The sequence below is a fragment of the Tamandua tetradactyla genome, chromosome 6 (assembly GCF_023851605.1).
Source record: "Tamandua tetradactyla isolate mTamTet1 chromosome 6, mTamTet1.pri, whole genome shotgun sequence".
In the NCBI taxonomy this organism is placed as follows: Eukaryota; Metazoa; Chordata; class Mammalia; order Pilosa; family Myrmecophagidae; genus Tamandua; species Tamandua tetradactyla.
In genome coordinates this window covers 56,775,689-56,801,872 of record NC_135332.1, presented here as the reverse complement: position 1 = coordinate 56,801,872, position 26,184 = coordinate 56,775,689, and the positions used below count along the sequence as shown (strand labels likewise).

The 26,184-nt window shown below is 52.7% G+C and overlaps 1 protein-coding gene across 8 annotated transcripts in view; it reads right to left on the bottom strand.

The window, feature by feature from the left end:
• RAP1GAP2 (RAP1 GTPase activating protein 2) overlaps nucleotides 1–26,184 on the bottom strand; it is a 232,699-nt gene that overhangs the window by 8,784 nt on the left and 197,731 nt on the right. For all 8 annotated transcript variants that reach the window (XM_077165552.1, XM_077165549.1, XM_077165546.1 and 5 more), the window contains 9 exons: nucleotides 23,800–23,955; nucleotides 18,825–18,896; nucleotides 18,230–18,316; nucleotides 16,077–16,211; nucleotides 7,342–7,479; nucleotides 5,577–5,695; nucleotides 2,452–2,565; nucleotides 2,004–2,121; nucleotides 1,409–1,535 (listed from right to left, as the gene is read on the bottom strand). In XM_077165552.1, the coding sequence (XP_077021667.1) occupies nucleotides 1,409–1,535; nucleotides 2,004–2,121; nucleotides 2,452–2,565; nucleotides 5,577–5,695; nucleotides 7,342–7,479; nucleotides 16,077–16,211; nucleotides 18,230–18,316; nucleotides 18,825–18,896; nucleotides 23,800–23,955 (1,066 nt within the window). The remainder of the gene's footprint in view (nucleotides 1–1,408; nucleotides 1,536–2,003; nucleotides 2,122–2,451; nucleotides 2,566–5,576; nucleotides 5,696–7,341; nucleotides 7,480–16,076; nucleotides 16,212–18,229; nucleotides 18,317–18,824; nucleotides 18,897–23,799; nucleotides 23,956–26,184) is intronic.

The following is a 26,184-nucleotide window of genomic DNA, read 5'->3' as shown; positions in this document are numbered from 1 at the left end:
TTCCTTAATACTGAGCCCACTAGATACCAGTAGCACCTACACACACACACACACACACAACACATGCACACACACACACACACACACACACAATCCTAACCATCAAAACTGCCTGCAGCATTGCCAAATGCCCCGGGAGAGCAAAACTGCTCTGGGTTGAGAACTACTGACTTAGATTATCATTTCATCCATTACTCAGCAAACAGTTTTGAGTCTCTTACTAGAGATAACTCAGTTAATCCTGGAACCACCAGCCATATGAATTAGAAAACCATTTCCTGGCCCCTCCCACTTGTTTACTCAGGGAAACTGAGGCACAGAAAAGCTAAGGAACCTGCTCTCACTAGTGAGTGGCAGAGCCAGAATTTGGACCCAGGCAGTCTGGCTCCCACGCATGCTTCCCTCCTTGGAGGCACGGAGCAAGGCTTCCATTTCTGGGTGCCCGTAGCACCAGCAGCCCTCACTGCACAAGTCCACCCAGGCACCCATCAGGCACCCCCAGCTCCAACTCCTCACCCTCTCCCCAGCCTGCTCCTTTGCCTCTGCCCACAAGGCCTGGACCCTGGCTCTCCCTCCACCCCCATTCCCAGGCCCCACAGATTTTACCTCCCAGACATGTCTGGAATCCACTCCCTTCCCCAATGCCCCAGCCACCACCAAGGCCCCGACCCCACACCACCCCACTGAAAACCCCTCACTGATCTCCTCCCCCTGCTCCCCCGCTCCACTTGGCCCCCAACAATCCTTTCTACAGACAGCCCAGCTGCCCAAATGGGCCTTCTCAACTCCAGATGATGCTCCTCTATTTAAGAAACCTCAAAGCCAGGTTACCATGCTCCTGCTCTGGGCAGGAAGACGCCAGCGCTCTCATCAGACTCTTTCCATGGCCGGCCTTGCCCATCCCTCTCACCTGTCTCTCTCCCACCCCTCCGCTCCAGAACTCCAGCCACTTGCAGTTCCCGGAACACACAGCCTCTATTCCCTCCAGGCCCTCGCATATGCTGTTCCCTCTGCTGCAACACTCTTCCCACCTCTTCACCTTACAGTGTCAGAACAACCACTATGACAAAAGGACACTGGACCAATAGTGGGGGCGGGGAAGGGGGCGAGGTCAGTGGAAGAAGCCTCAAACCACACAGACCTGGTCTCAGACCCCCTCGCCATGGGGTCTCCGGAAAATCACTGAACTCTCTGAGCCTCAATCCCCTAGACGCAAGCAGTAAAGAGGAACTCAGGCCTGTTACAGTTGATGAACACAAGGAGTGAGCTGGTAGAGCTAAAGGAACTGACACAGCACAACGGGAGCAGAAACTGGCCACTTTGGGGTGCTGGGGGGCACGTCTCCCCCATAAACAGCGGTCAGGGCACAGCCCCCGCCTGCGCAGCCACACCGCCAGACGCCACTGACCTGTGGGACTCCGGCTCATGATGATGGGGGTGGCGGCCGCCCCCAGGCTGGGGCTCTCGCTGCTCAGGGACGGGCTGTAGACAAACACCTCCTGCTTGAAGGGCGAGGTTGTGGGCGGCTGGCTGCTCTGGGGAGAGAGACCGGGTGAGCCACGCCAGTCCCAGCCTCCCGGTCCCCCCCGCAGCCCGTCCACAGCCGCACCGGGTGGTCCGACCCCAGACCGGCCTGCGACAGTCCCCACCCCCACCCCACCTCACCCAGGGCAGCTCCTGCCACCCACTTCCCACCCGGATCTGCTTTTTCCTTCCCACTGCTCTCAGCTCTGGCTCCAAACCCTCCCCCTCCACGAAGTGCCCCCATCCAGCCCCCGGGAACCCCGGCCCCTCTCCTCTCCGGCCAGGAGCCCCACGGCAGGGACACCATTCAGTCTGGCCTCCGGCCTCCCACAGCTGCTGCGATGTCAGAGGGCGCGCACCCCTCAACCCCTGCTCCCAAAGGGCAGAGCTGGCTGAGTGGGTCAGCCCCTGTTTCCACACTCCCCCTTTATCCAGGGAGCACCCCTCCCCACTCCTCTGGGCTGGACGGGCCCACCTACCCCACCGTCACACTCCTCCACGGCCTCGCCCTCCCCCGCCGTGCTGCTGAAGCTGCTGGTGCTGGAGGAGGAGCGAGAGATGTTGGCTCGGCCGTTCTCCTTCAATTTTATGAAGGGCCTGCAGGGGGCGGGGAGCAAGGCGAGCCCTGGTCATGCACCTGGCCACACACCTGGCCACACACCTGGTCACACACAGTCACGTACTGCTCACGCACTGGTCATGCACCGAGGCCCCGGTGGGCCTTCTGAGGCCCAAGAGCAGGCAGGCCTGGCAGAGGGCCAAGCTGGCCCTCCAGCAGCAACCGCCGCCCCTGCCTGTTGTCTTTAATATTCCAGGGAGTTCCTGAGACAACAGGCCCTCATGCTCAGCCTGTCTGCAGGCCAAGAGCATGCCTCAGGGCTCCAAACGGAGCTAAAGCCAGCCTGTCCCTCACCCGGACTCTCTTACTTCTCTTTGTTGGGGCAGATCTCTGGAGAGCTGGGATTGGATGAGGTCTCAGATTTTACTTCCTGAGAAGAGTGTCCGCCGTCTGGGGTCTTGGGGGTGCTGGGTGCACTGTCACTGAGAGAATGAAAATGAAAGGAGCGAGGTCACATGGCAAAACCAGGCCCCAAAGCCCACCCAGTGCATACCCAGGGCAGAGCCGGGCCAAGTCTCACAACTTGAGGGCCTGTGGGCTCAGAGCACACCCTGTGCCAAAGCACAGCTGCCAGGCCCTTCATTCCCACTCAGCACCCTTCAGACGCTGCTGTGGGCACCAGGACTTCCCGTGCCATCAGAGGCCACTCCAGGCTCCTGGGTCAAAGTCGATAGCCTCCAAGGCAGGGTCCTGGACTGATGTCATCTAGCCTAAGTCTACCCCCACCCACCCACCCAAGCTGGTCATCCCCCTCCGTAGAGCTGTCAGTTGAGCAAGGGCACAGAGGGAATGCAGTGCGGTCTGTGCAATCTACCCCCAGAGCCAGGAAACATCTTGTGTGCATGGAGCCCTCAAGGGGCCAGCACAGCGACTAATGCTTAACTCTAGGGACATGGATTAAATTGTGGTAATGGTTACACACCACAATAAACCAAAATCCATGAAATTGTACACTTTCAATGGGTGAATTGTATATGGTGTGTGAATTATATCTTAATAAAGTTGTTTAAAAAGCATGCATTGGAAAAAAAAAAAAAAAGCATGCACTGAGGACAGGGAAAGCATTCACACAGACCTCAATATGTGCTCCCTGGAGACAATTGACTGGGAAGGGCATCTTGGCAAAGGAAAGCACAAGGTTACTCTCAGCCCAGGGGTACAAGAGCTTCCCTTTTGCTGTACCTTAATAAAGACCACATCCCGGAGTTATCCAGGCCATGTGCTGGATGTAGGGGACACGAGAGCCCTGTCCTCAGTGCATGCTTTTTTTTTCTCCAACGCATGCTTTTTAAACAACTTTTCTAAGATATGATTCACATACTATATACAATTCACCCATTGAAAGTGTACAATTTCATGGATTTTGGTTTACTATGGTGTGTAACCATCACCACAATTTAATCACAGAACAGTTTCATCCCAGTACTTTGCTTCTTTTTATTGCAAAATATTATTCCATTGTGTGGTTACACCACACTTGATATATCCATTCATTAGTTGATGGACATTTGGGCTATTTTCACTTTTGGTCTATTACTCATTATGCTATGAACATAAGTACAACTTCTGGTGTGGACATACGGTTTAATTTCTCTTGGGTAGATACCTAGGAGTGAAATTACTCCTAGGGTCCTCCACTAACCCTATGTTTAGCTTTTTTTTTCAGTCATACCATGGCTAAAATGTGTTTTAGTGACAAGATGCAAGCAAAATCAGCAAAGGGAAAAAGTGCATGGGGCAAAGTCTAGAGGAAACCAGGCACGAGTTTCCAAGAGTTCTCTCCTAGTGGAGTCAAACAGGACGTGCTTTAATTCTGCCATCAACTGTGATAACACGTATAAAATGTTGTCTCCCAGAGAAGCTCATTAGGGACTCAGTGCCCAAGGATTTTACTGAGGACAGGCCAGGTAGCTACCCTGTGCCTAGCACATACCCAAATTACAAATTCCCAGAAGGAAAGCAAGTACATTTAGAATAAAGGACACTGGCTGCACAGTTTGGGCACAGCAGGCCTTTCTTATCAGTTCTGGGAATGGTGGGAGCCCTTCCTAAATCCCAGTTCCCAGAGGCTTGCAAAGGGCCAACCTCGTAAGCAGGCTTTCTAAAAATAGACAGGCTCGGAGCTGCTAAGTTAACTCTTTTCTGCAAAGTCCAGCCCCCCTGACCCTGGGCCAAGTTGCCTTTTACGTTCAACTTTCTGAGGAACTGGCAATCTGTTTTCCAAAACAGCTGCACCATTTTACATTCCCACGAGCAATGAATGAGGGTCCAGTTTCTCCACATCTTCGCCGGCTCTTGCTATTATTTGTCATGTTGATTATAGCCACGCCAGGGTTTGGAAGTGGCTTAATGTCCGTTTGATGAGGTCATTAATCACAGCCACTTGTCAACCCAAACAGGGTTTTGGTCATCATGCCGGACTTCTTTTCACATGTGACCCTGCTGACCCTCCCTCCTGGAACCTCTTGTCTCCTGGCTTCTGAGACCCTCCTTTCTCCACTTGCCCTTAAATGCGTCCCAGTGTGGTTCATACCCTTCCTTGCTGTTGTCCTCACTGATCCATCTCAACCACCACCTCTATCCCAGTAACTCCCAACTCTCTTTCTCTAGCCAAGCTCTCTCCTCAGTTTAGGACCTGTCATTCTGACCACTTCCTGCCTGTCTCTACTGACCCACAAGGACGCACATACACAAGGTTTCACCCACATTCTCCTCCATAAACCTGCTCCCACCCTGCATGCCCGAGCTCAGGGGAGGGTTCCACCATCCAAGGTCACAGGCAGACAGGTAGAAAACCTAAAGGTAAACCTACATGTCTCTCTGGCCCTCCCAAGACTGAAAGCTTCTGGGTTGTGTCTTTTTGCAGCTTTTCTCTCTGAGCACTCAGCACTATACCCAGCATACGGCAGCACTCAATAAATGTTCGCTGAATCAAAGAACCCATGGACTCACAGAGTAACGGATCAGAAAGACAATAAGCAAGAACAGGTGAAGTATGATGCAACAGGGGCATTGCTTAAAAAAAAACTAAATGAATAGAACATTCTAGAAACCAAAGGGAGGTCTGAGGAACACTGCCTGGCAGAATCAGGCAAGGCTTCTATAAAAAGAGGCATTTGAGAGATATTAAAAAAAGAGAAATGTGAGTGATATTGAAAAAGGAGGCAAAGAAAGAAAAGAATGCAAGCAATGTTTTGAGCAGGGGGCGAAATGGTGCAGGGACAAGTCCCACAGAGAGAGCGACCAAATCTGATAAAGAACTGAAAGAGCCGTGGGGATATTCAGATGCCTGAGGTGGGGGCTTAGGTTAGGGGAAAGCCATCTCCCAACGCTGAGTAAAGCCATCTGCAAGTTTGGGCGCGTGCCGGCTGCAGCGGTGGAGAGAGCTGCAGGCCCCGCGGTGAGCCTGGAGAACAGGGTCCCCGACAGTTACCATCGTGTCCTGCTGTCCCCTTGGCCTTCAGATCCGGTGTGCAGACGGGGGAAGAGCCCCGACCGCCGCTTGATGGGGCTCCGCGACTGGTTCTTTGCCGTTGCCACAGCTGCTGGAGGCTGCCAATGAAAGCACCAAAGTGAACGTTCACACCCCAAACCAACATCTCTTCCCTTCATGCTCTCTTTGGTCTACATGTGGCCCCTTGCAGCATCCCAGCCCCAACTGGGAAGGTTGGAGGAAAGGCCATAAAACTGCAGGAAAACTAGGAAGGCTTGGGTTGATGCAGCAGAGGCTGAGACCCAAGGCTCCAGCCAAGTGCAACCCATTTTCCTGTTTTGCCAGCCTGCCTTGTGAGCCCAGGGAACAATTCACCAAAGGCCAGCAGCCCTGGAGGAGCTCCGAGTCAGGGCCACCATAAGGAGAGCCCTACAGATTGAGAGGGGCAGAATGATTCATGGGGTCACACACTGAAAACCACAAATCTGAGAGAGCCCTTGGAGAGACCTGGTCCAACCTGCCATTTTACCAATGAGGATGCCGAGGACCAGAGAGGGAAAGAATTGGGTCAGGCCATAGAGCAAACTACTGGCAGGACGAGGAGAAGAACCCAGGCCCCCTGACTCTCAACCCATGGCTCCCAAATAAATGGACCCTGGCTGGGTGTCACCTATAACGAGTCTGAATGAGAGGGGCAGAGCCAGGACCACGTGTACCCACAGGCAGGAGGAGGCCAAAGAGGCACCTGCTTTGGACAGCTTAGGAAGGGGAGATGGGAAACTGGACAATGTCCCTGCTAATCATCTGCTGTGCAACTTTGGGCTATGACAAAACTCCTCAGGCTTCAATCTCCCTGGGCTTCAGTCTCTCCAGGGTTCAACCTCTCCATCTGCAGGTGAGATAACTGCCCTGCCTGGCTGGCTCTGTGGACTTCCTGGGAGGGTCACACAAGCTAGTGCTCTGAAAGTATTAGGTACATTAAATGAAGTATGCAAGACCCTTTATAAGGCTAATCATTAGCATCATGGAGGTGTGCTCTATTACTAAAAAGAAAAAACCCTAGTCTATCCAAGTCCAAAGCCACTGTTCTTGAGGGACCAGCTATGTGGTTCTCTCCCTTCGCCAGTCCCTGGAGCAAGTAGTCCAGGCCCCAACTCACAGACCAGCAGGGCGCTCTGTCTTTGGGAACTGTATACACAGTGATTAAGAGCACAGACTTTGAATCAGGGAAACCTGCATTCAAATCTCAGGTGTTTGCTTTAGCTGGGTGACCTTTAGCAAGTAACTCAACCCCTCTTGGCCTCTTTTTTTCTCAAATGTGAGATGGAGAGCAGAGCAGGACCGACCTCAGACAGTGTTAGAGATCGAAGGAGAGGACGCCTGTGGGTGACTCAGCTCAGGCCCGGTGCACACTAAGCACCTAATGACGATGGGCCACTATTATCATTAACAATCACAAGGCAAGGATGCCCCCCCTCCCCATCTCTAGCCATAGGTCCCAAGCCCCTGGCAGAGAAATGAGCCCCAGGGCCATTTTGCCCCAAGGAGGAGGAAACTCAGAGGACCGTGGGGGCTTCTAGTCCAGGCCCACCCAAGGGCTGTCCCTAACAGAGGCCCCAGAGGACCCTCTCAGAGGGCAGGGGCTGGGCCCACCCCCAACAGCTCGGTTTCCTCCCGTCATCCCGGCTGGCACTGCTCTGGTCCCACACAGCCTGGGGAACCCCTCCCGGCACCGCCATCTGCCCCCGGGCTGGCCAGCACTCACCGAGAAGGTGGTCTTGGTCACCTCCATGCTGTTGTGGGAGATGCCCCCACTGAGGCTGCCGGGAATGCCGCCGCCATGCTGCTTTCTCTGGCTGCCCACCATGGTCTCCATGGAATGGCTGCGCACGCGGATGGCCCTCTGCGGGGGGACAGGGGCCTGAGGGGCGGCGCCCACGCTCTCCAGACCACACTGCCCTCCTCACAGGGGCTGCAGACACACCCTGCACGTGGGCAGGTGCGGGTGCACACACTCACACACACACACACACACACTCATGCACACTCCCACTCCCACATGTGTACCATTTATACACGCATGCACACTCACACATACGTACACACATATGTACACACGCACACGTACATACATGCGCGCACACACAAATACTTGTAGAAGCCCACATTATAGTAACTCCAATTGACAGGAATTTTCACCTATTCTGTCCCATGCCCGGAGCACCTTGCAGGTAGAGGTAAGGTGGCTAATGCCTATGATCCCCATCTAATAGCTCAGGAAACTGAGGCTTGAAGAGTGCACTAAGAGTGCATGGTCCTGGGCTACCTACCAGCTCTCTAAGCCACACTGTCCTAATCTGTGAGATGGAAACCAGTGCACCTGCCACCACGGGGCTTGTGGGGCTTAGCCACAGAGCAGGGCCCGCTCCAGCTGATGCTCATTTTCCCCTAAACTAAGCTCCCTTCTCTATTTACCCCCTGGACCATCCCCTCTGCTCTGGGAAGCTTTACTACGTTCTGCTTTGGTGACATGGGGTGAAAAGCACTGACTGTCCCTGCACTCAACCACCCAGCAACCCATCCTGGTGCTCGCCGGGGCCTAAGATGCACATTCCCTCCAAGCCTGCGGCCTAACATAGCTGCCGAAGGAGGAGACGCATACCCAGAGAGGGCAGAGGAGGGGAGACTTGAGGGCACACGGAGCCCCTCAGGCCACACAGAGCCTTGTGCCCACTTAGGACCACCAAAGAGCACGGGGGATGCTGGCCGGCAATGAAGTGTCCAGGCGAGGACAGTCAGGGAGATTGGGGTTCTCGCGATGCCTGGAGGGATGGGGAGAGCAGCTGGAAACCTGGATTGCTGAGTCCCTCCACACCAGTTTTCCAAAGCTGGGGTTCTGAGAGCACCCCACCTTAGCTGGCTCACACGGGGGTAGGGATGGACCTGGGAGGTGACAGTCACTCTCAGATCGCTTAGAGGGCTGCGCTGCTCTGCAACGGGACCTGAGGGCAGTGGCTGGAGCGAGGCATATCTCAGTTTGGCCCAAGAGAGGATTTCTTAGCACTGGCGTCCTAGAGGGTTCTGGCTACCCCACGAGCAGTGCTCCCTCTGCTCTAGAGGCCGTCAAAGATGAAGGAAGGGCAGCTCTCTTCAACGGCCACCCACACCCTGGCTGCACCCTTTAATCATATATTCAGTCATTTGATGACACAGCCAGGAGGTACCGCTACTTTAGTGGTCAAAGCCTTAGGCCAGACCAGAATGGGCAGGACTGATGTCTCGGCTGTCAACTCCACCACCCATCGGCAGGTGCCCCTGGCCAGGTTACGCAGCTTCTCTGAAATGGATGGATGACAGCTACGCCATGGGGGGGGGGGGGGGCTGGGAGAATATATGCATAAAGCTCTCAGCGGAGTGCCTGGCACACCTTAAGCGCCCAAGAAATGTGGCTATTTTTATTGCTAAAAATAAGCATTTGTTGTGAGCTTCTTGGGAGCCCAGCCCTGCTCCAGGGACTAGAGGAATTGCAGAAGGAGGGTGAGACAGAGAAGTGTAAGACACAGCACCCACCGTCGAGAGCATACAAGTCAGCTGGGGAAACAGGAAATATTCCTAAAACTGGGGCAACGCTACAAGGCCCAGGCCCTGTGGGACTCTTCCTCTGCAGTAATTAGGCCTCGGAGCCACACGTGCCGGTTCCTCATGTCCCTGGCCGGCAGAATGCCCCCCAGCCCAGTATCTCCTCCTCCTGGTGATGCTGGAGCCGGTCACCCAGCCCACCGGCGAGCTGCTGGGGACTCTGGGGTAAGGTTTCTTCAATGATTCCAAAGGGCAAGGGACCGGATCTGCCCCTGACACCGTGGAGCATCTTGGAGCCATGAGAGGCCAAGCCCAAGGGACAGAGCTGATAAGGGGAAAGATGGAAAAGACCTGAATCTCTGATGGCCATGCCGACCCTCTTGTAAGAAGATGGATTTTCCTTGCTGTGGGAGCCAGCGGAAGGAGGGAGCTCTCAGAACCCCAGCCTCAGAAAACCACAGTAGAAAGGTGAAGAGCGGAGACTCTCCCTCCTTGCTGGGCTCTAAACAACACACAGCTCATGCATCTGATGTGCCAGCCCATGACAGCCTCGGGTGGAGGGGCGTACGAAGCCCCTTCCCTCTCTCAGGGCACCCAGGGAGGAGTCAGTCTGAGCCACGGGGGTCCCAGAAAATCGGCATGAATTCTGCTCCCCACTAGACCCACTCACGATCCAAACAACAGATGTCCCTGAATCTCTCCTCAAGGCCAGAAATCCTCCAAACCTGGGCATGCAAAGGACCACATCCTGCCTGCCTTTTCTGCCCCGATGAGGGAAGCAGATTTCAGAAGGAAGCAGCGTCTGTAAATACGGCTGCCAGGAGACAAGCTACTCTTGCAAACGAGGCATGGAGCCTGCCAGCCTCGTATACCCAATGTCATCTGGCCTCTCTTGTCTGAGCCAAAGATGCCACTTGGGAGTCCTCACCTCTCTCTTCCTCTCTGGACCACAGAACGGGTCACCTGGCAATGGTTTCCTGCAACATGGTTCAAACAGCCAGCACATTCTATTCACTCCATCCCCCAAAGACCATAAAGTCACACGTCCTTTGGAAAACTGAGGGCAAGGAAGGTGTGGCAGACACGCAGAGATGGCCTCGACAGACAGCGGGCTTCCTTAAGCGAGATGAGTGCTCCGTACATCTCAGCATCTTCAGGTCCTGTGGTCTGTGGCTCTGGTCGCTGCCACCGCCACCGCCGCTATCAGCAGCAGCAAGGACATTTCAAATTCATCGTTTATGTTCTGATATATGCCTCATTGTCTCATTCCAAAAAGGATCTGACATGGGTAATGAGCAATGTGTGTGATGGTGTCTGGTCCACTAAGCTGCCCATGAAGGATCTTATTTAACCCTCACAACCCTAAAATGTCTTCGGGATAGGCACTTTGTAGGAAAGGTCTTAAAAGGTTAAACGATTGCCCAAGGTCACAGAGCAGGTAAGGGATGGAGCCAGGACTCAAATTCAGCACCTCGGGTTCCAAGTGAAAAGGCCCCAGTAACCCAAAAAGTGATCCAGACAGACACTACAGTTCAGCCGGTTGACAGACAAAGGATGATCAGAAACCAGGACTTTCATTTCCCCCCACTCCCGACCTGCTCAGGATCTCTGAAGGTGATGTTAAGAAAACACCTTCTCTTCAGACCCCCTTGGTGTCACTGCTAGAGTCAGCAAGTTAAGTTTAAAGAGATAATGAGCTGACCTGGGTTGCTGCAGGGATGTATAGGATAGCAGTCTGGGGCTGGAAGCCAGCAGGAAGGGGGCGGACTCCCGGTTCTTCCCATCACTCGCGGTGTGAACTCCTCTGAGATGTAATCTCCTGGTCTATAAATGCTGGTTTTGATCCCAGCCTTCTCAGGATGCCATGAAGATGACACGGAACCCGTGTCTATGAACACCTGGCGTGTACTTACCCACCCCGAGCTAGCGCTCCTCCCCGGCCCTTGGGGAAGGAAGGAGAGGGAGCTGAGGGCTCAATGTGAGGTCTAAAACAACGCTCCCTTTGGACAAAATCACCTGGTGATATGGTCTCAATTCTTTCCCTTTTCAGTCTGATGCACGCCTGGATGGAAGCACTAGCCTTCTCCAACTGAGCAGAAGAGCCAGGAAAGGTGGAGAAGAGAAAGGTGGGAAGTGACACAGAAAGGCAGGCAGGAGGGGAGCGCAAGAGAGAGGAAAGAAGAGGACTGTGAAGTCTTGGAGTGGAAGGAAGAGCTGCCCGGGCATCCTCTGGGCCTCCCCACCCCAGCCCCCTCCCCTGCTCAGCCCCTCCCCATCCCTGCCAACCCACCCCTCCCCTCCGCCCCCCAGGCACAGCTCCCTCCCTGCTCTAAAGGCTGCCTCTTCCAGGGCTGCACAGCTTGGCTTTTGGAAACTTCCAGATGCTGAGCTGAAATCGTCCCCCGTCCAGACCGGGGCCTAGCTCCACCCATCTCAGGCAGGTCTATGCCACATTTCACACAACGGTCCCTTGCCATCCTCAGGGTCTGCTCCCCTCCCAGATAATCTCTGGTCCCATCCACTATTTTCAGGCACCATGGTGGCCAAGCCCTGGGCACAGCTCACTGCTCACCTTTCAATACCTACTCCTTTGAGAAAAAGAGAGAGAAAAAAAAAAAGCAGGTGGCAATGCTCTCTCATTCTTTGCTATGCCGCTTTATTTCAACCAGGGTTTGAGTCCCAGTTAGCATCATGGAGGGAGCAATTCCCTTCCCTGGCAACCACACCCTCTGACTCCTGCCTATGGGTTTTCTGAGTCATTTCAACTTAACAAACTCAACTTAAGAGACTATTCCACCCAAAGCCCAGAGATGAGCAGAGAGCAGGACGCACCGATCCCTATCAGGCAAGGGCAGAGGCAGGGGGCCCTGCAGATAAAGACGCTCATTTCTGCCTGCTGAGAGGCTCCTAACCAGGCAGTAGTCAGTCCAGAACAGGGTCTTCTGTCCCTCTATTAGCGAGGCAAAATAAAGGACGGAAGCCAACAGAAAGAAGGGGAAATCCCTCCCCAGCTCCACTTGGACAGACCAAGGCTTCAGCCTCTAAGCTAAGGAAGGAAAAGCCAAGGCCCGAGCTCTCCAGCTCTCTCTCTGTGGGTTACCCAAAGGCAGGAAGGCCATCCTGATTCACGGCTTCTTGTCTCAAAGGCAGAAGTGGCAAGAAAGGTAACCCAGGAGGAAAAGGAGGTGGCAGAGAAGCCAAGAGCCGGGGGTTCTACCCCGACTCTGCTGGGCTCCATCCACCACGGCTGGCACTGCCCGGATGGTCCCAGACATCACAATGGTTTTGCCAACATTTGGAGACTGCTGTTCCTCTCCTGCCACTAGGGGTCAGGTCAGACCAATGCAATAACCATCACCGCCCCGCAAGGCTGGGAGAAATTCACCTGCCAGCTCCCAGCTTCCTGTGGCTGCAGGGAGACCTTCTCCCTGGCCCTCTAAGATGAGGTCAATACAGGCATTGGGATAGCTCAGGACCTCTAAAAATGTGCCACACACACACTTTATATACTTATCATGCAGATGCATCAAGTATCACTTTTTCTCTTCATTTCATCATAAACAAATGAAAATATTCTCAATGGCTGGCAGTGGCTGAGAATGGCATTTGAGAACAATACTCTTGAATGAGAATTTATCAAAAGTGAGTTATATTTGCTCCTTTCTAAATAAAAAGATTCTTGCACGACTCCCAAGAATATGTCCACAAGCCCCAGAAACCAAAGGTTCCATGGACTGCGTTAGCAACTCAGAGTTAATACCCCACCTTCTTTTTCCATAGACATGTCTTTTCTTAATTGTGAGCTATCTCAGCATAAGTTTAGTCTTTATGAGTCAAAATATATATATATTTAAATAATCACCTACGTGAAAATACAAAATTTTAAACTGTTTGTAGAACTAGAATATTCCTGAGAATATCTCCAAGCATCTTAGTTTGCGAAACAGGTCTAGATGTCCCTGAGCCAATCTGTTTCTAGTGGAAAGGAACAGTTGAAACTGCAGGCAGTGGAATCGAAGCAGGATATGAAAAAGAACTAACGTGGCTGATGGCATAAGGCCCCAGGCAGCGCAGCTGAGGGCAGTGGGAGTCTGCTTCTTAGGACAGAGAAAAAGGGCCACTGTCCTCTGGGGCAGGGGAAGAACAGTCTCGCAAGAGGCAAGGAAGGCGTGGCTGGCTGAGATGGCACTTAGTCCTGGGATTATGACTCAAGTTTCCATTCGCCTGTGAGATGAGCACTCAGACAGGCAGGAGACGAAACATGCAGCTTTTCTTCCCAAAGCCATTCCGTGCACCACTTCTTTCGAGAGGGAGACTCTAGAGGTCTGGAGAAACTCCGTGAAGGACAGTAGCTTATGGCACCAAGAACCACCCAAGGCATCCATGAAGAAATACTAAAACCAGAGACCATCTCCTGAGCTAGGTCTGACCCCTAAACTTGAGCACAGGCAGGAGTGTCCCCATCCAAGACAAGTGCCACAGCCACGGCCCAAACTTCAGAATCCACTGAGCCACCGTGCTCCATGCTGCCAAGCCTGGCCTGTCCCCAGCTCAGGCCTCCCAGCCTGGGGGACAAGAGGACACTGATGAAAAGGACAGGACACAAAACCAGAGAGACCACAAAAAGATCAGAGGCTGCCAGGGGTTTAGGGAGGGGAGAGGAGGGATGAATAAGGGGAATGAGGACATTTTTAGGGCAATGAAACTATCCTATATGATACTATAATGGTAGCTACACAACATTTTGCAACAAATGTATCATACTCATGCAAGGTGGTACTAATGGGGGAGGTTGGGGGGCGGAGGTAATAGGGGAACTCTGTGCTTTCTGTGCAAGTTTTCTGCAAACCTAAAACTACTCTAAAAAACAAAGTGAATTTAAAAAAAACAAAAAAGGACAGAGCACAAGAGCTCATGTTTCCTAGCTGGGAAGAGAAAAGAAGCTGATCATAATCATCACAGCTCTGAAGGCTTGCCCTGTGGGACTGACTGTGACAGTCCCCTGCCTCGCCCTGCAGAGCGAGGACAAGCACAATGCAAAATCAAGTCTGTCTTCAGCCCACGCTTGGAAGCAGTTAGAGCTGAAAAGAAGAATTCCCTGGATTATTCCATCAAAGATAAATGATGATGAAGTCTTGAAGTCTCTCCTCCCCGGCAGTCTCTTTAGGGACATGTCAAGCACAGATCAAATGCTATTCCTGCCGGAGGCAGGGGGCTGGAAAAAATGGCCTTGATCCACTTTCCTTTAGACCTGAGGCCTTTATTTAACCGCAGGGCCAATTTAACCATCAGGCATTATGGACAGTGTGCCCACAGCCTTCCCGGGCTATAACAATATATGAAACTTAAACAGACAATTGTCAGCTCCAAAATATAGAAAGATAACTGCAAACCTAGAGCAACGACTACGTCATTAAGTGTCTATAAAATACACATCATGTCAGCTGCAACTAAATTCTTATAGTTATATACAAGCTAAATTTACTTGGGACGTGGGAGCATCTTAATATGCTAGATAGACTGTGGAGTGGAGCCCCCAGAAGTTAGAGAGTCCAGAGCACACAAACGCCTTTACATGGCCCTGCTTCTCTGCTTTCCCCCTAAGCCTATGCTCCTTTTCCAATTGACCCGATCTCACGTCCATCCTTCTCTCAGCTGGGTTATCCTACCTCACCTGCTTCCCCTTTTCTCCTGTGTTCATAACTTCTTCCTCATTGATGTCTCAAGTTCTCCTATTTCACCCTGGCTGCCACCATCCATCAGTGGGAAAACAGATGCCTGAGGAATCTCCCAGCAGCCTGGACACGGAGCCTCCCACCCTTGTGAGGAATCTCGGCAGCTGGACCCAACCAGAGCCAGCAGATCCCTGCCCTGCCCTCTGCAGCCCAGCCAGCCCAGCCGGGCAACAAGGGACTGACCCCAGGCGTGCCCAGGCCCGCACTAGTGTGGGTGGAATCTTAAATCTTTGAGTCCGAAACTGAGATGGGGTATCACATAGCCATTAAGAGCCCAGGGTTTGGAATCTAGCAGACCTGGATTTATCTCCCCCGTCTGCTGGACAAATTACTTTGTCTCTGGGAGTCCTCGTTTCCTCGTATGTAAAATTATACACACAAGTATTAAAATTGGGTATAAATTATTATACCAAAATAATTATGCCCATAATAACAGTCTTCCTCGAAGGGCACTGGGAGTGCGGTGGTGAGGCTTTAGATGAGATAAAGTTTGTGAAGTTTTCATTTCACCCTCATTTGACAGGGAATATAATATTATTATTCAACCAACGGGACAAGGTTACAGAGCGGCCAAAGTCAGACGCCGGATGTCAGAGCTGTGTGGCCCACAAGCACTTGACAGGGTGAACCCTCTCCACTCCATGCCAGCTAAGCAGCTGACCAAGCTCCCCTTGCATACTTCCAGGGACAGGGAGCTCACTTCTTCCTTTAGCAACCCATTCGAGTTAGAAAATTCTTCCCCAAGCAAAGCCCAAAGGGACCTGCAACCCTTCCCACTGACCCTGCCCAGGCCCTCTATGCCCTGCTAGCTGGGAAGAACTCATTGCAGCATCCCACACTGGCTGCTGAAGACCTCTAGGCTGTACTTAACCCAACCACAGAAGAAAGCAGGTGAAAGAAATAACGCTCTTGGTTTGCCCTGCTCCTGAGTCTTTACCTGTCCCTGCTTTTCAGATTCTTGAACCAGGAGATGGACAAGGTGGAGGCAGGGTGTGAGAGGACACATGTGAAAGGCTGCTCCAAGCTTTCCTGTTTCCTGATGCCCCTGCCTTCTGCAAACATGCTGAGTGCCCTGACTGGTCCTGCTACTTCTGGCTGGCGCTGGGGCTCTGTGGTCAGGATCACAAGGGCCTTGGACAGCTTCCCTTCTTTGCCACCCCCGTCCCTGCCACACTAGTGCCCATACCTTAAAAGACTCCAGGAATCCCCCGTGGCCCCCGTTCTCAAACTTGTCTTCTTCCGGACCCAGCCCCAGCATGGCCAGCGTGTGGGCATGGAGCTCGTCGTGCAGGTTGTCCAGGAGGGCGGCCCTCGTCCGGTCCTAGAAGGGAAGGGGGTTGAGCTGGCGCTGAGGGAAGAGGTGTGCCCCTTTCCAGGTGGGCTGTGGACACCTGAGAGCTGCCACTCTGCCCAAACACATCCCAGCCCAGGCCCCCAGTACTGCAGTGAACACCTAGCGCTCCACGCCCAGCTCTCTGCCCTCCACCTCCTGCCCCTGGGCCATCACCATGGCTCTGGCCATCACCTCTGCCCTGATGACCCCCAGCCCAGATCTCTCCCCAAGCTCCACATCCAGGTACCCAGCTGTCCACTGCTCCTCTCCATCCATGTTCATTCAGGGCCATACATGAAGCCTCCAGGGGACGCCATTCACACAGCCCTTGGCAACCCAGCATTTGCAACAGGTCCTAAACAGAACTGTCTCCTGGTTGTCCCCACATCAGCGAAGAGCCTGTGCCAAAGGCCTAAGAGTCACCCTACAATTCTACTCCTCAACCCTTATATCCAGGCATCCATCAAGTCTTGCTGACTCTGACCCTAAACTACTTCTTCCTGAGCAGGCATAAAACTTCATCTTTCTTGCACTCCTGTGACAGCTTTTAACAGCCCCCCCACCCCCCATCACTTGTGCTGGTTTGAAACTGTTATGTACCCCAGAAAAACCATGCTCTTCTAATCCAATCTCATGGAGACAGTCCTATTACTGGGTGGGACCTACTGATTAGGTTGTGTGCATGGAGGTGTGGCCCACCCAATTGTGAGCAGGACCTTTTGATTAAATTGTTTCCATGGAGATGTGATCCACCTAATTCAAGGTGGGTCTTAACCCTTTTAGTGGAGCCCTGTATGAAGAGAATAAAAGGCAGAAAACAAAGAGAGCTCAGAGCCAACACAGAGAGCAGAAAGATGAAACCAGGACACAGACATTTGGAGATGCTAAGCTAAAAGATGGAATCCAGAGTTTGCCACGGAGAAGCTAAGTGAGGATCCACAGACGCTTGGAGAGAAAGCTACTGGAATCATAAGCTGAAAGCAATGAACCAGGAGCAAAGACCAGCAGATACCAGCCACATGCTTTCCCAACTGACAGAGGTATTCCAGAGGCCAGCAGCCTTTCTTCAAAGTCAAGGTATCTTTCTGCGTATGCCCTAATTTGAACATTTGCATAGCCTCACAACTGTAAATTTGCAGCCTAATAAATTTCCTTTGTAAAAGCCAATCCATTCCTGGTATAGAGCATTCCAGTAGCATTAGCAAACCAAAACACCACTGAAAGAGTAATTCTTCTACTATGTAAATCATATTTAAAAATCTTTATTTGTACCCCATCATCTCTAGCTAAAAGCCTTTCTTCGTCTGACTCAATCAACTTTTCCAGCCGGGAGTCCCACCATTCCAACCCCCAGGGGCACCAGGCCTTCTGCAGCTCCCTCACGGAGTCCTGTTCTCTGACTCTGCCTGTAACCCCTTCCCACTGACCCTGGCCAGCTCCTCCACTGCCCTGCCACCTGGGAAGAACAGTGCACATTCTGTCCATTTATGCCTGGAATGCCCTTCCCCACACTTTCCTCCTGGCCAAAGCTCATCAGACATCAAGATTCAGCACCTGAAGAGTCACACCCTCCGAGAAGCCTTCCCTGAACCCAGTCCACAGGCAGAAGTAGTCACTACATTCAGAGCCGCAGCCCCGGTGCTGCCTCCACCATGCGCCCAGCACACTGCCCCACAACTGTCTATGACTCTCCCCCACCCAGCAGCTTGTGAGCTGAGGAAGGTCAGGGACTGTGTCTCACTTATCCTTGTCTCCCAGAACGCAGCACAGGGACTGGAATGCAGCAGGTGCTCAATAAGTGAATGTTAAAGGGTTGACCAGACCTGAAGTTCGGATGGAGTCTCCACAAGAAGGAGGAGCTACCATGCCAACATGGGGCTGGGAGCCTAGAGAGGTAAGGATGGCACTCCCCACCTTGGGTGGACCCCAGGATAGACGCCCGAGAGAGGCTGGCCAGGAGGCATCCAGGAGGACAGGGGGAAGACTGCCAGAAACCACGCTCTTACCTCCAGCTTCGCAAATTTGTCCGACTTGCAGCAAGCATTCTCTGCATTGGTGAGCTTGGTCAGCAGGAACTCCCTGAACTCTGGGCCCTGGAACAGACCAGGCATGCTGGGAACTATCCCACCCTCAGCCATTCCCAAAAGGGCTTCAGCTACAGTAACAAGCAGAAAGAACAGGGAGTCTGGGAGACCCCCAGAAAGGGGCTGACGTTTGATCAGAAACAGTCCAGGTCAAGTTCACCTGCTGATATGCCAGCCTGGAAACCAGCTTCCCTGGCCCTGGGAAATCAACCCTCCACACCCACAAGGGACATCTCCAGGCCTGAAGGCAATTCTTGCCCAAAGCTTCTGGGACTGGAACATTTTATTTTTAAAAAAAAAATCCTTCTTTTAGCAGAAAGGTAACCCTGCGTCAAATACCCCCACAAGCAGCCTTCTGCTGAGCCAAACACAAGGAAAGGTGAGGCGAGACCCCAGGTAAGGAGAATTCCCCTGTCACCTGCAAAAGGGCCTCCCCAATAAGCCCAAACCCCACTCCCACCAAGAACTGCAACCTGGAGTACTGGACATAGAAGGAGCCGAAAGAAGAGCTTCTTACCTTCTGGAAGATGGGTGGGTTGGGCAGAGGTGGGCCGAAGGCAGGCACATCTTCCCGTGCAGTAACAGAGACCTGAAACGCCCGGGGTGGAGGTGTGGGTCAGGCAGGTAGAGGTCAGGGCTGTGGATGACAGCACGCTCCGTGCCCTGCCACATGGGAGACGTGCTCCCACAGCGAATATACTCTCCCTCCTCCCTATCCCAGGACAGAAATACAAGGCTCCTGTGAGCCAGGGCAGGCACTGATCACGGTCCTAGAAGTGGGGATGGGCTGTGCAGAGCCATCTGCATTCCCTCATCTGCATGCCTGGAGGCCAGAAGCAAATGAGGTCAAGGAGACCATGACAGGGCAGAGGAGCAGCCCAGTACCCTAACTGCAATACAGTACAAGTGCCCAGAAGATGTCTTCTCATTACCCCATTTGATTGTGAAGTAAGGAGAAGGCCTGAAGAAAATCATTATCTGTGTTGTACTGATGAGGAAACAGATGCCCAGAGACATGGAGTGATTTCTCCAAAGTCACACAGCTAGCCAACCACAAAGATGAGCGAGAACCCAGACCTCTCCCAACCCTGCTCTATAGTTCTTTTCCTACCACGGTGACCCCCAAACTGGCCATACATCTGAATCACTTTGAGTGTGCTCCACCCCAAACCACTGGATCAGAAACTCTGGGGTGCAGCCAGGAATCTGCAACTGCTCCAAGTACCTGGGAACTTTTGGGCAGTCAGTGGCCTTGTGTTGGGGCCCTGGGCCCACACACAGGGTCAGCCAGGCTGCGTGAGGTTTGAACTAACAGAGCTCACGGGCCCAGTCTGAAAATTGTGGGTGGGAAAGGAGCATCAAGGTGCTCTGCTTGGCTATCTCCCAAGCTCAAGCCCAGCCTACACGTCCACTTATCCCTGCACAGAGGTGCCCTCGTTTCACCCATTCTCAACCCACAAGGTTGCAAGGCTCTCAGGAGACTGCCCTCTCTCTTCCCTGGTGGCCACTGATGTGAGCTCAGCGCTGGCACACCACCAGCTCCCTGGCCTGTAAAGTAGGGCAGATGCAGGGGTTCTGCCAGACTGGGAGAGCAGGCAGCTTGGAGGCACGCCAAGGAAAGGCCCTGCCAAGGTCTGGAGGAGGAGAGAGCCAGAGAGAGGTGGTCAACACAGCCTCATTTTCCCAAGCTCAAGGCTACCTGCACAGCCCAAATCGCAGCGCCTAGAGTCAGGAAATGGTGTGCGTTTGGCTGATGAGGTTTCTGGCTGGGTTCCATCTGTTCAACACAGTTCCCTCACCACCTGCCCAGTCGAGAATTCCACCCACAGAGTCGGATCCTGGGGCTGGGGGGATGTGGGGGGTTGGCTTCCCCAAGAGGCAGGCAGATGGGCAAGTGGATGGAGGCTGGATCCAGCTCTCACCAGTTCCCCAGCTGTCCCAACCCGACCCCACTTCCTGCTCATGCCCGCATCAGCGTGGTCCCTGCCAGGGCACGGTGGGCAGAGCTGGTTTCCAAGGTGTTCCTGAATTCACGCAAGTCTCCCAGCCAGACGAACCCACTGTGACATCCACATTAGAGAAGCAGTGGGGCAGGTCCGCCCCTGTGACCGTCACATACCTTTACCCTCGCCCTGATCCCTCTCCCCAGTCTATTACCAGAAGGCAGTCCCCTTCTCTTGGGGATATCTGGCTTGCCGAACTGAAAGCAGAAGTGGCCTCAACACAACCGGCCTTCCTGTTTTCTAAATTCAGTGAGGGGTTGGCTTAGGTCCTCCCGGCGGCGAGGAGGCAGGGGCAGCCTCGGGAGGAGAGGGGCAGAAGCAGGGGACTCAGGGGACGAGAGTCTTCAATTCTAGAAAGATGAAGCAGTGGGGTAGTGTGAGAAATAAAGAACCCCACGGAGGGCTCTGAACTTGAGACAAAACCCCTGTGTCCCAGTGTGGCCTGGACGCTCAGAGGAACACAAAGGGCTGTTCAAGCAACAAGTCAGTAGTGATAAGAAAGGGCGAGAAGCACAGAGACGGGGGTCCTCCCCAGATGGTCAGCTTTGCACAGGACTCCTGAGACAGGGCTCCAGGAGTAGAGGTGGGTTGCCCCCTAGAGAAGGAGGGGAAGGAGTCCTATAGCAGTGGCTCAGCCGGAATTTCCTTCCAACCTGGCAGGGTGATGACTACGTTTCTGAAAAGTAATACAACATGATGTTTCCTGCACCTGAGTACACCTGAGTCCATGGGGCCAAGCCCACCTGGGCATGGATTCCAGCCCCACCACCTCCGGCCCTGGGACGTGGCCTTGGGCCGTTAAGGAACTTGAACTCTCAACCTCGATCTGCTCCCTACAAAGCAGGGCTAACGAGGGACCCTGCCTCACCCGCTGGTTGTTAGGAAGTAAGAAGATCGTGCTTCTAAGGGCCTAGCACAGTGCCTGGCACCGAGCAAGCACCCAGGAAGGGGCGCGATCCTCGTCCCCCCGATCTCTGCTGATCTTCACCTAATAAGGGGCACCTGAAACCACCAGAGTTTCCCCAAATCACTTCCTAAACCACCACACACACACGCCCCTCCTCTTTCTCAACAACTCTTCCTTCCCCTCCCACAGATTGTCAGGGGCAGAAGGCGACTCGGAAGTCATCTAGTCCAGCTTTCGCCTTTCACCCAGGCGGAAACAGAGGCCCAGAGAGAGGAGGAACTGGCCCAAGGTCACAGACCCAGGGTTGGAGACCAGAACCCCAGGCTCTGGGGCCTCTCAGTCTGTGACCCTTTCCTGCAGTTTTGCCCTCAGCCCCGCTGCTAGGGGCAGCTTCCCAGGGCCCTGCTCAGCCCTTGGGAAACTCTCACCTGGCAGGGCTCAGCCAAGTTTCCATTTCACTCTGGACCGGCCAAGGGTTCTAATCAGATCCTCTGGCAGCCTCCTCACTACATGGGATGCTGCTGCAGTGTAGACAGCTCCTTGGGGAGCATTTTGGAAGGCTGATTCCCCTCCCTGCCCTCTGTCTCTCTGACCCCCATTCACACTTCTCATCCTCCAGGCTCGGTTTTTGCCTGAAGGGTGGAGTAGAAGGTCCCATGTCCCAGAGACTCTGCTCTGCTCTTCTTGGAAGCCCTGCCTCTCTACTCCCCACTACCTCTCCTAGGACGGTGCATCTCCCTGGACCACAGTCTGCTGCTTGGAAGACTGTGTCAAGACTTCTAGGACCAAAGCTGGAGGTGGGGTGGGGTGGCTGCAGGTCTCTTTGGTTGGGCGCACCACTCCACCAAGCTCTTGGAAAGTGGAAGAGCCAGGTGCTGAGATTCATTTCCTGCAGGTCCACTAGAGGCCTCACCTGCCAGCAGAGGCCCCTCAAACAAGGTATTTACAGATGGTCACTTGGCAGGGTTGGGAGCTTCCTTACACCCCACTTGACTTTAGGACAGACCCCTGAGCTCCCAGGGGCTGACCTGCATGCACCGGCTCTCATGACCCTTCTCTGGGTCAGGAAGTTCACGAAGGCTGACTCTGCCCAACCCCTCTGCATGCCCCCCATCCCCAGCACGGCGCCCAGAACACAGCAGGCACTGAATGAATCTACTTCCTTCCACCACCAAATTAAGCTGTGGGGAATGAATGTCCATCTCAAACCAAAACAGACAATCTTACAGCCTTCAAAAAAAAATGCCCAGACTAGGGTGTCTCCAACCTTTTGGCTGAAATTGCTCAATGGCAGAGAAGTAAAAATGTGCACAAAGGAATCAGCTCACCTCAAGACAAGAGAGGGTTTGTTTTTTAAATCTCACATTTGATTTTAAAAGTCGATGTAAACTTTGCACTTAATATACCTGAGTTTGTACTGATATAACAATTAGATAGTATCATTTGCTTTTCCCAAATCTTTGAATAAAACTGACACTTCATGAAGACGGTCATGAGGTACTATAGCTTTGTGAATCTCAGCTTAAACAGCATAGGCCTGAATTATTTTACAGGAAACATTTCCAGGCCTCACTGTTTTTCATTAGCAATGGAGGAACTTTCTTTTTTCTCTCCCTTAGGTCTGTAGTTGCTAACATTCTGGACAGCAGGGAGACCTCCAAGAATTTGAACGGCCTGTCTCCCCAGAAAATGCAAAGTATACCAACATCATTTTCCATACATCTGGGAGAGGTTCAGAGATCACCTAACATCTACCTTGAAAATCCAAGTTATCCCTCGGCCCCCACCTTCTCCAACAACACTGTGATATAGAGACACCATTGCCCAAAAGAATGGGATGGTTTCACGTGGAGAAGAGGCAATGAGGGCTAGCAATTGCCAACCATCAAGACTGAGCGTGGGGAAAGCTGCTGAGGGTGAGGAGTTCCACTCTCACAGCCCCTCTACATCAGTGCAGGTTTTGAGCCAACCCGACCAACACCTACTGATCAGGAGACTTGGACCCAAATGCTTGTAGCCCCTGCCTCCTAGAAGTCTTCCAAAGAAGATCAATCATTTGTCCAGAATAGTGAGACCAGAGGGTCCTGCCCAGTTCCCAGCGTCAACAGGCCCCCTCCTCTCCACCTTAGACATTTGTCCTTTTCTTTCTTTCCTTTGTTTGCTGCCACCCTTCTTCCCCTCTCCATTCCTGATAACCCTCTCCACTTTGTTTCTCTTTTTCTCTGTCTTCTGGATCTTCCCTACGCTAGCAGATAGCACCACCAGATTCCCAAAAGACAAGGGCACTCAGGGCTTCTCAGCCCTTGAGTCAGAGGCTGCTGAGCCTGGAGGCAGAAGATGGATGCGATGACCTCACAATGTGCTCACCTAGACTCCAGCCCCAAATCCCAGAAACCTGAGAACTCGTGGGAAATGTATCACGTTGTTTAAACCAACACGAAGGCTACGGGTACCATTTTGGAACAGGGTCTGAGCAGCTGTTCTGAGCCGAGGTCCGACATTTTACGGATGTCGCCGAATCCATAAAATGCTCGAGGAGGCAGCTGGACCCACCCCTTCCTCCAGCAAGGCTTTCTCCTTACCTTGTAGGATGGAGTCTCTGTGCCCAAGTTTTCAGCCTGCACGACAATGTAGGCATGTAAGAAGTTGGAGGCAATCATATCTGGAACAAACGGCGTGTTTTCTTCTTGGAAGATGACAGCCACAATGTCGTTCCCTATGTGCCTCTTTCTCTGAAGCTAAACAAAAAGTGTGCAATTGCTACTAGTCAGAGAGAAACATCCTGGAAACAGAATAATCTGCACAAAAAAAACTCCCCATTATTTTATCTTTATACATAAACCCTGGGACTCAGCTCTCCAGGGAAATTTTTCTTTCAATCTTTAGAAGTCATCAAAAAAAAAAGGGGCGGGGGGGGGGGGAAGCCACCCAAGTTGTTAGGGAGAAGCTGGCAAGCATCTTAAGCATCTCACTGACTCTACAGTGTGCAGAGCCTTGACTCAGGACCCGGGGAGAATATTTAAAAGGCGAGGCCAGGTCTTGCCCTGAGAAAGCCTGTAATTAATCCGGGAGAGACACAAACACAGGAGAAGCCACCCGAGAACACTAACAGAGCTACCAGCCAACAAGTGCGAAACCAGCTGCTGCCCACGAAGTGCCTGACAGCCAGCCGCCGAGACAGAGAGGAGGTTAATCAGACGACCTGATGGTAATCTGAGAAAGCTTCCTGGAAGAGGAGATGGGTGGGAGAGGGGGACAGTGGGACAGGACAACTCTTGATGCAGATGCGGATTAGCAGGGATGAGCAGGTGGATCATTTCATAAAGGGGTCAAGTGCCACATGCAGAGAGGCATGGACGCTGGGCAGAGCTCCTGGAGGAGGGAGCAAGCCACCTTCCAGCTGTGCCAGCGCTTCCATACATGAAGCCTCCAAGTACCACTGTGTGTGGGGAGCCACGCAATGATTTCAAATGCGCATGGTAAGGAATTTGGCCACCAAAGAGACATCTGGCTTCCAGACTCCTGGGGGTGGGGGGTAACATGGGAAATTCCCATGATTTGATAAGACAGTCTTCGTTAATCATGGTGGGCCCTGGACCACACCTGATCGTTTATGGGGAAGAGATAACTCAGGGTGGGCCAGCCACAGCAGAAAGACACACCAGGTAGGGTAGAGGGTTGGGGTTTTGGGCCCAAGCTCCAGGAGGGAAGACAGGCTGGAGGTTGAATTCGATCTCATGGGCTTTGATTGCATCGGTCATGCCTACACAAGGAAACCCCAACGAAAATGCAGGACACCAAAGTTCGGGTTGGCTTCCCCAGTTAGTAAATACACATAGATGACCCGGGGGGCAGGTAACACATCCTGACTCCAGAAGTTTCACGTGTGAGACCCTCTGAGGCCTCGCCCAGTGGTCTCTTCTTTTGACTCCCTGTTATGTGTTTCCTTTTTGCTATAACAGAATTGTCATTGTAAGTATAGCACTTTCCTGAGTTCTGTGAGTCTTCTAGTTTAGCGAATTATCAAAGTACGAACCTAAGGGTGTGATGGCAACCTCCAAATTTGTAGCCTGTTAGTCAGAAGTGTGGGTGGCCCCAGGAACCCCCAAACTTGCAGTTGGTATCTGAAGTGCAGGGCGGTCCAGTGAAGGATGGTGCCTCAACCTGTGACATCTGGCCAAACTCTGAGTAGTGAGCATCAGAAATGCATTCCAAATTTTGGGCCTCTTCCATACACCAAGCTCTGGCGAGGTGTTAACCTGTGCAGTCATTCCTTTATTAAGCGCAGACCCTATACTGGGCCTTTCTGTATCCTCATTTACTGAGCAACCCCTATAGCTCAGGCCCCATGCTGGACAATGTCACATGGACCATCTCACACACTCATTGCTTGGAAAGAGAAAACTAATATTTATACAGTCCTGAGGAATAGCCACATCTGTGCCAAGGTATCTTCCCATTTAATGTGCATGAACAGGCTCCAAGAGAACCACAGGGAAAAACAGCCCTGAGGCCAGGCTGGGGCAGTGGTGAAAGGGGCCATGAGGGGACAGAGACTGAAGGTGAATAGCCAAGAGAAAACCTACTTTCGATACAAAAGGAATCCCGCTCCCATTTGTTTCTGGAACATTCAATAGTTATCGTGGAGCCAAATCACTGTCTTGTTTGCCAATTTCTTCTTTTCCCAAGAAGACCGGCACTGTTTACAATTTTACACGTACGCTCCCTCCCCAGTTTCTTGCTCACAAGGGTCACCGTTTGGGTAAAGGGCTGCCTACCATTCTTATTTTCCTAGAGACTGAAAAGGGGCAGAGCAGGATGGGGCAAATGGTGCTGCAGCAGCCAGGGGCAGGCTACTGTTTCCAGGGCTCGGCAAGACGAGAGCCAAGTCTCCGAGGACACGCACCCATCAGAAGCAGCAAATGTGAGGGAAAGAAAGGAAACCATGGAAGCAGACATCTCATCTC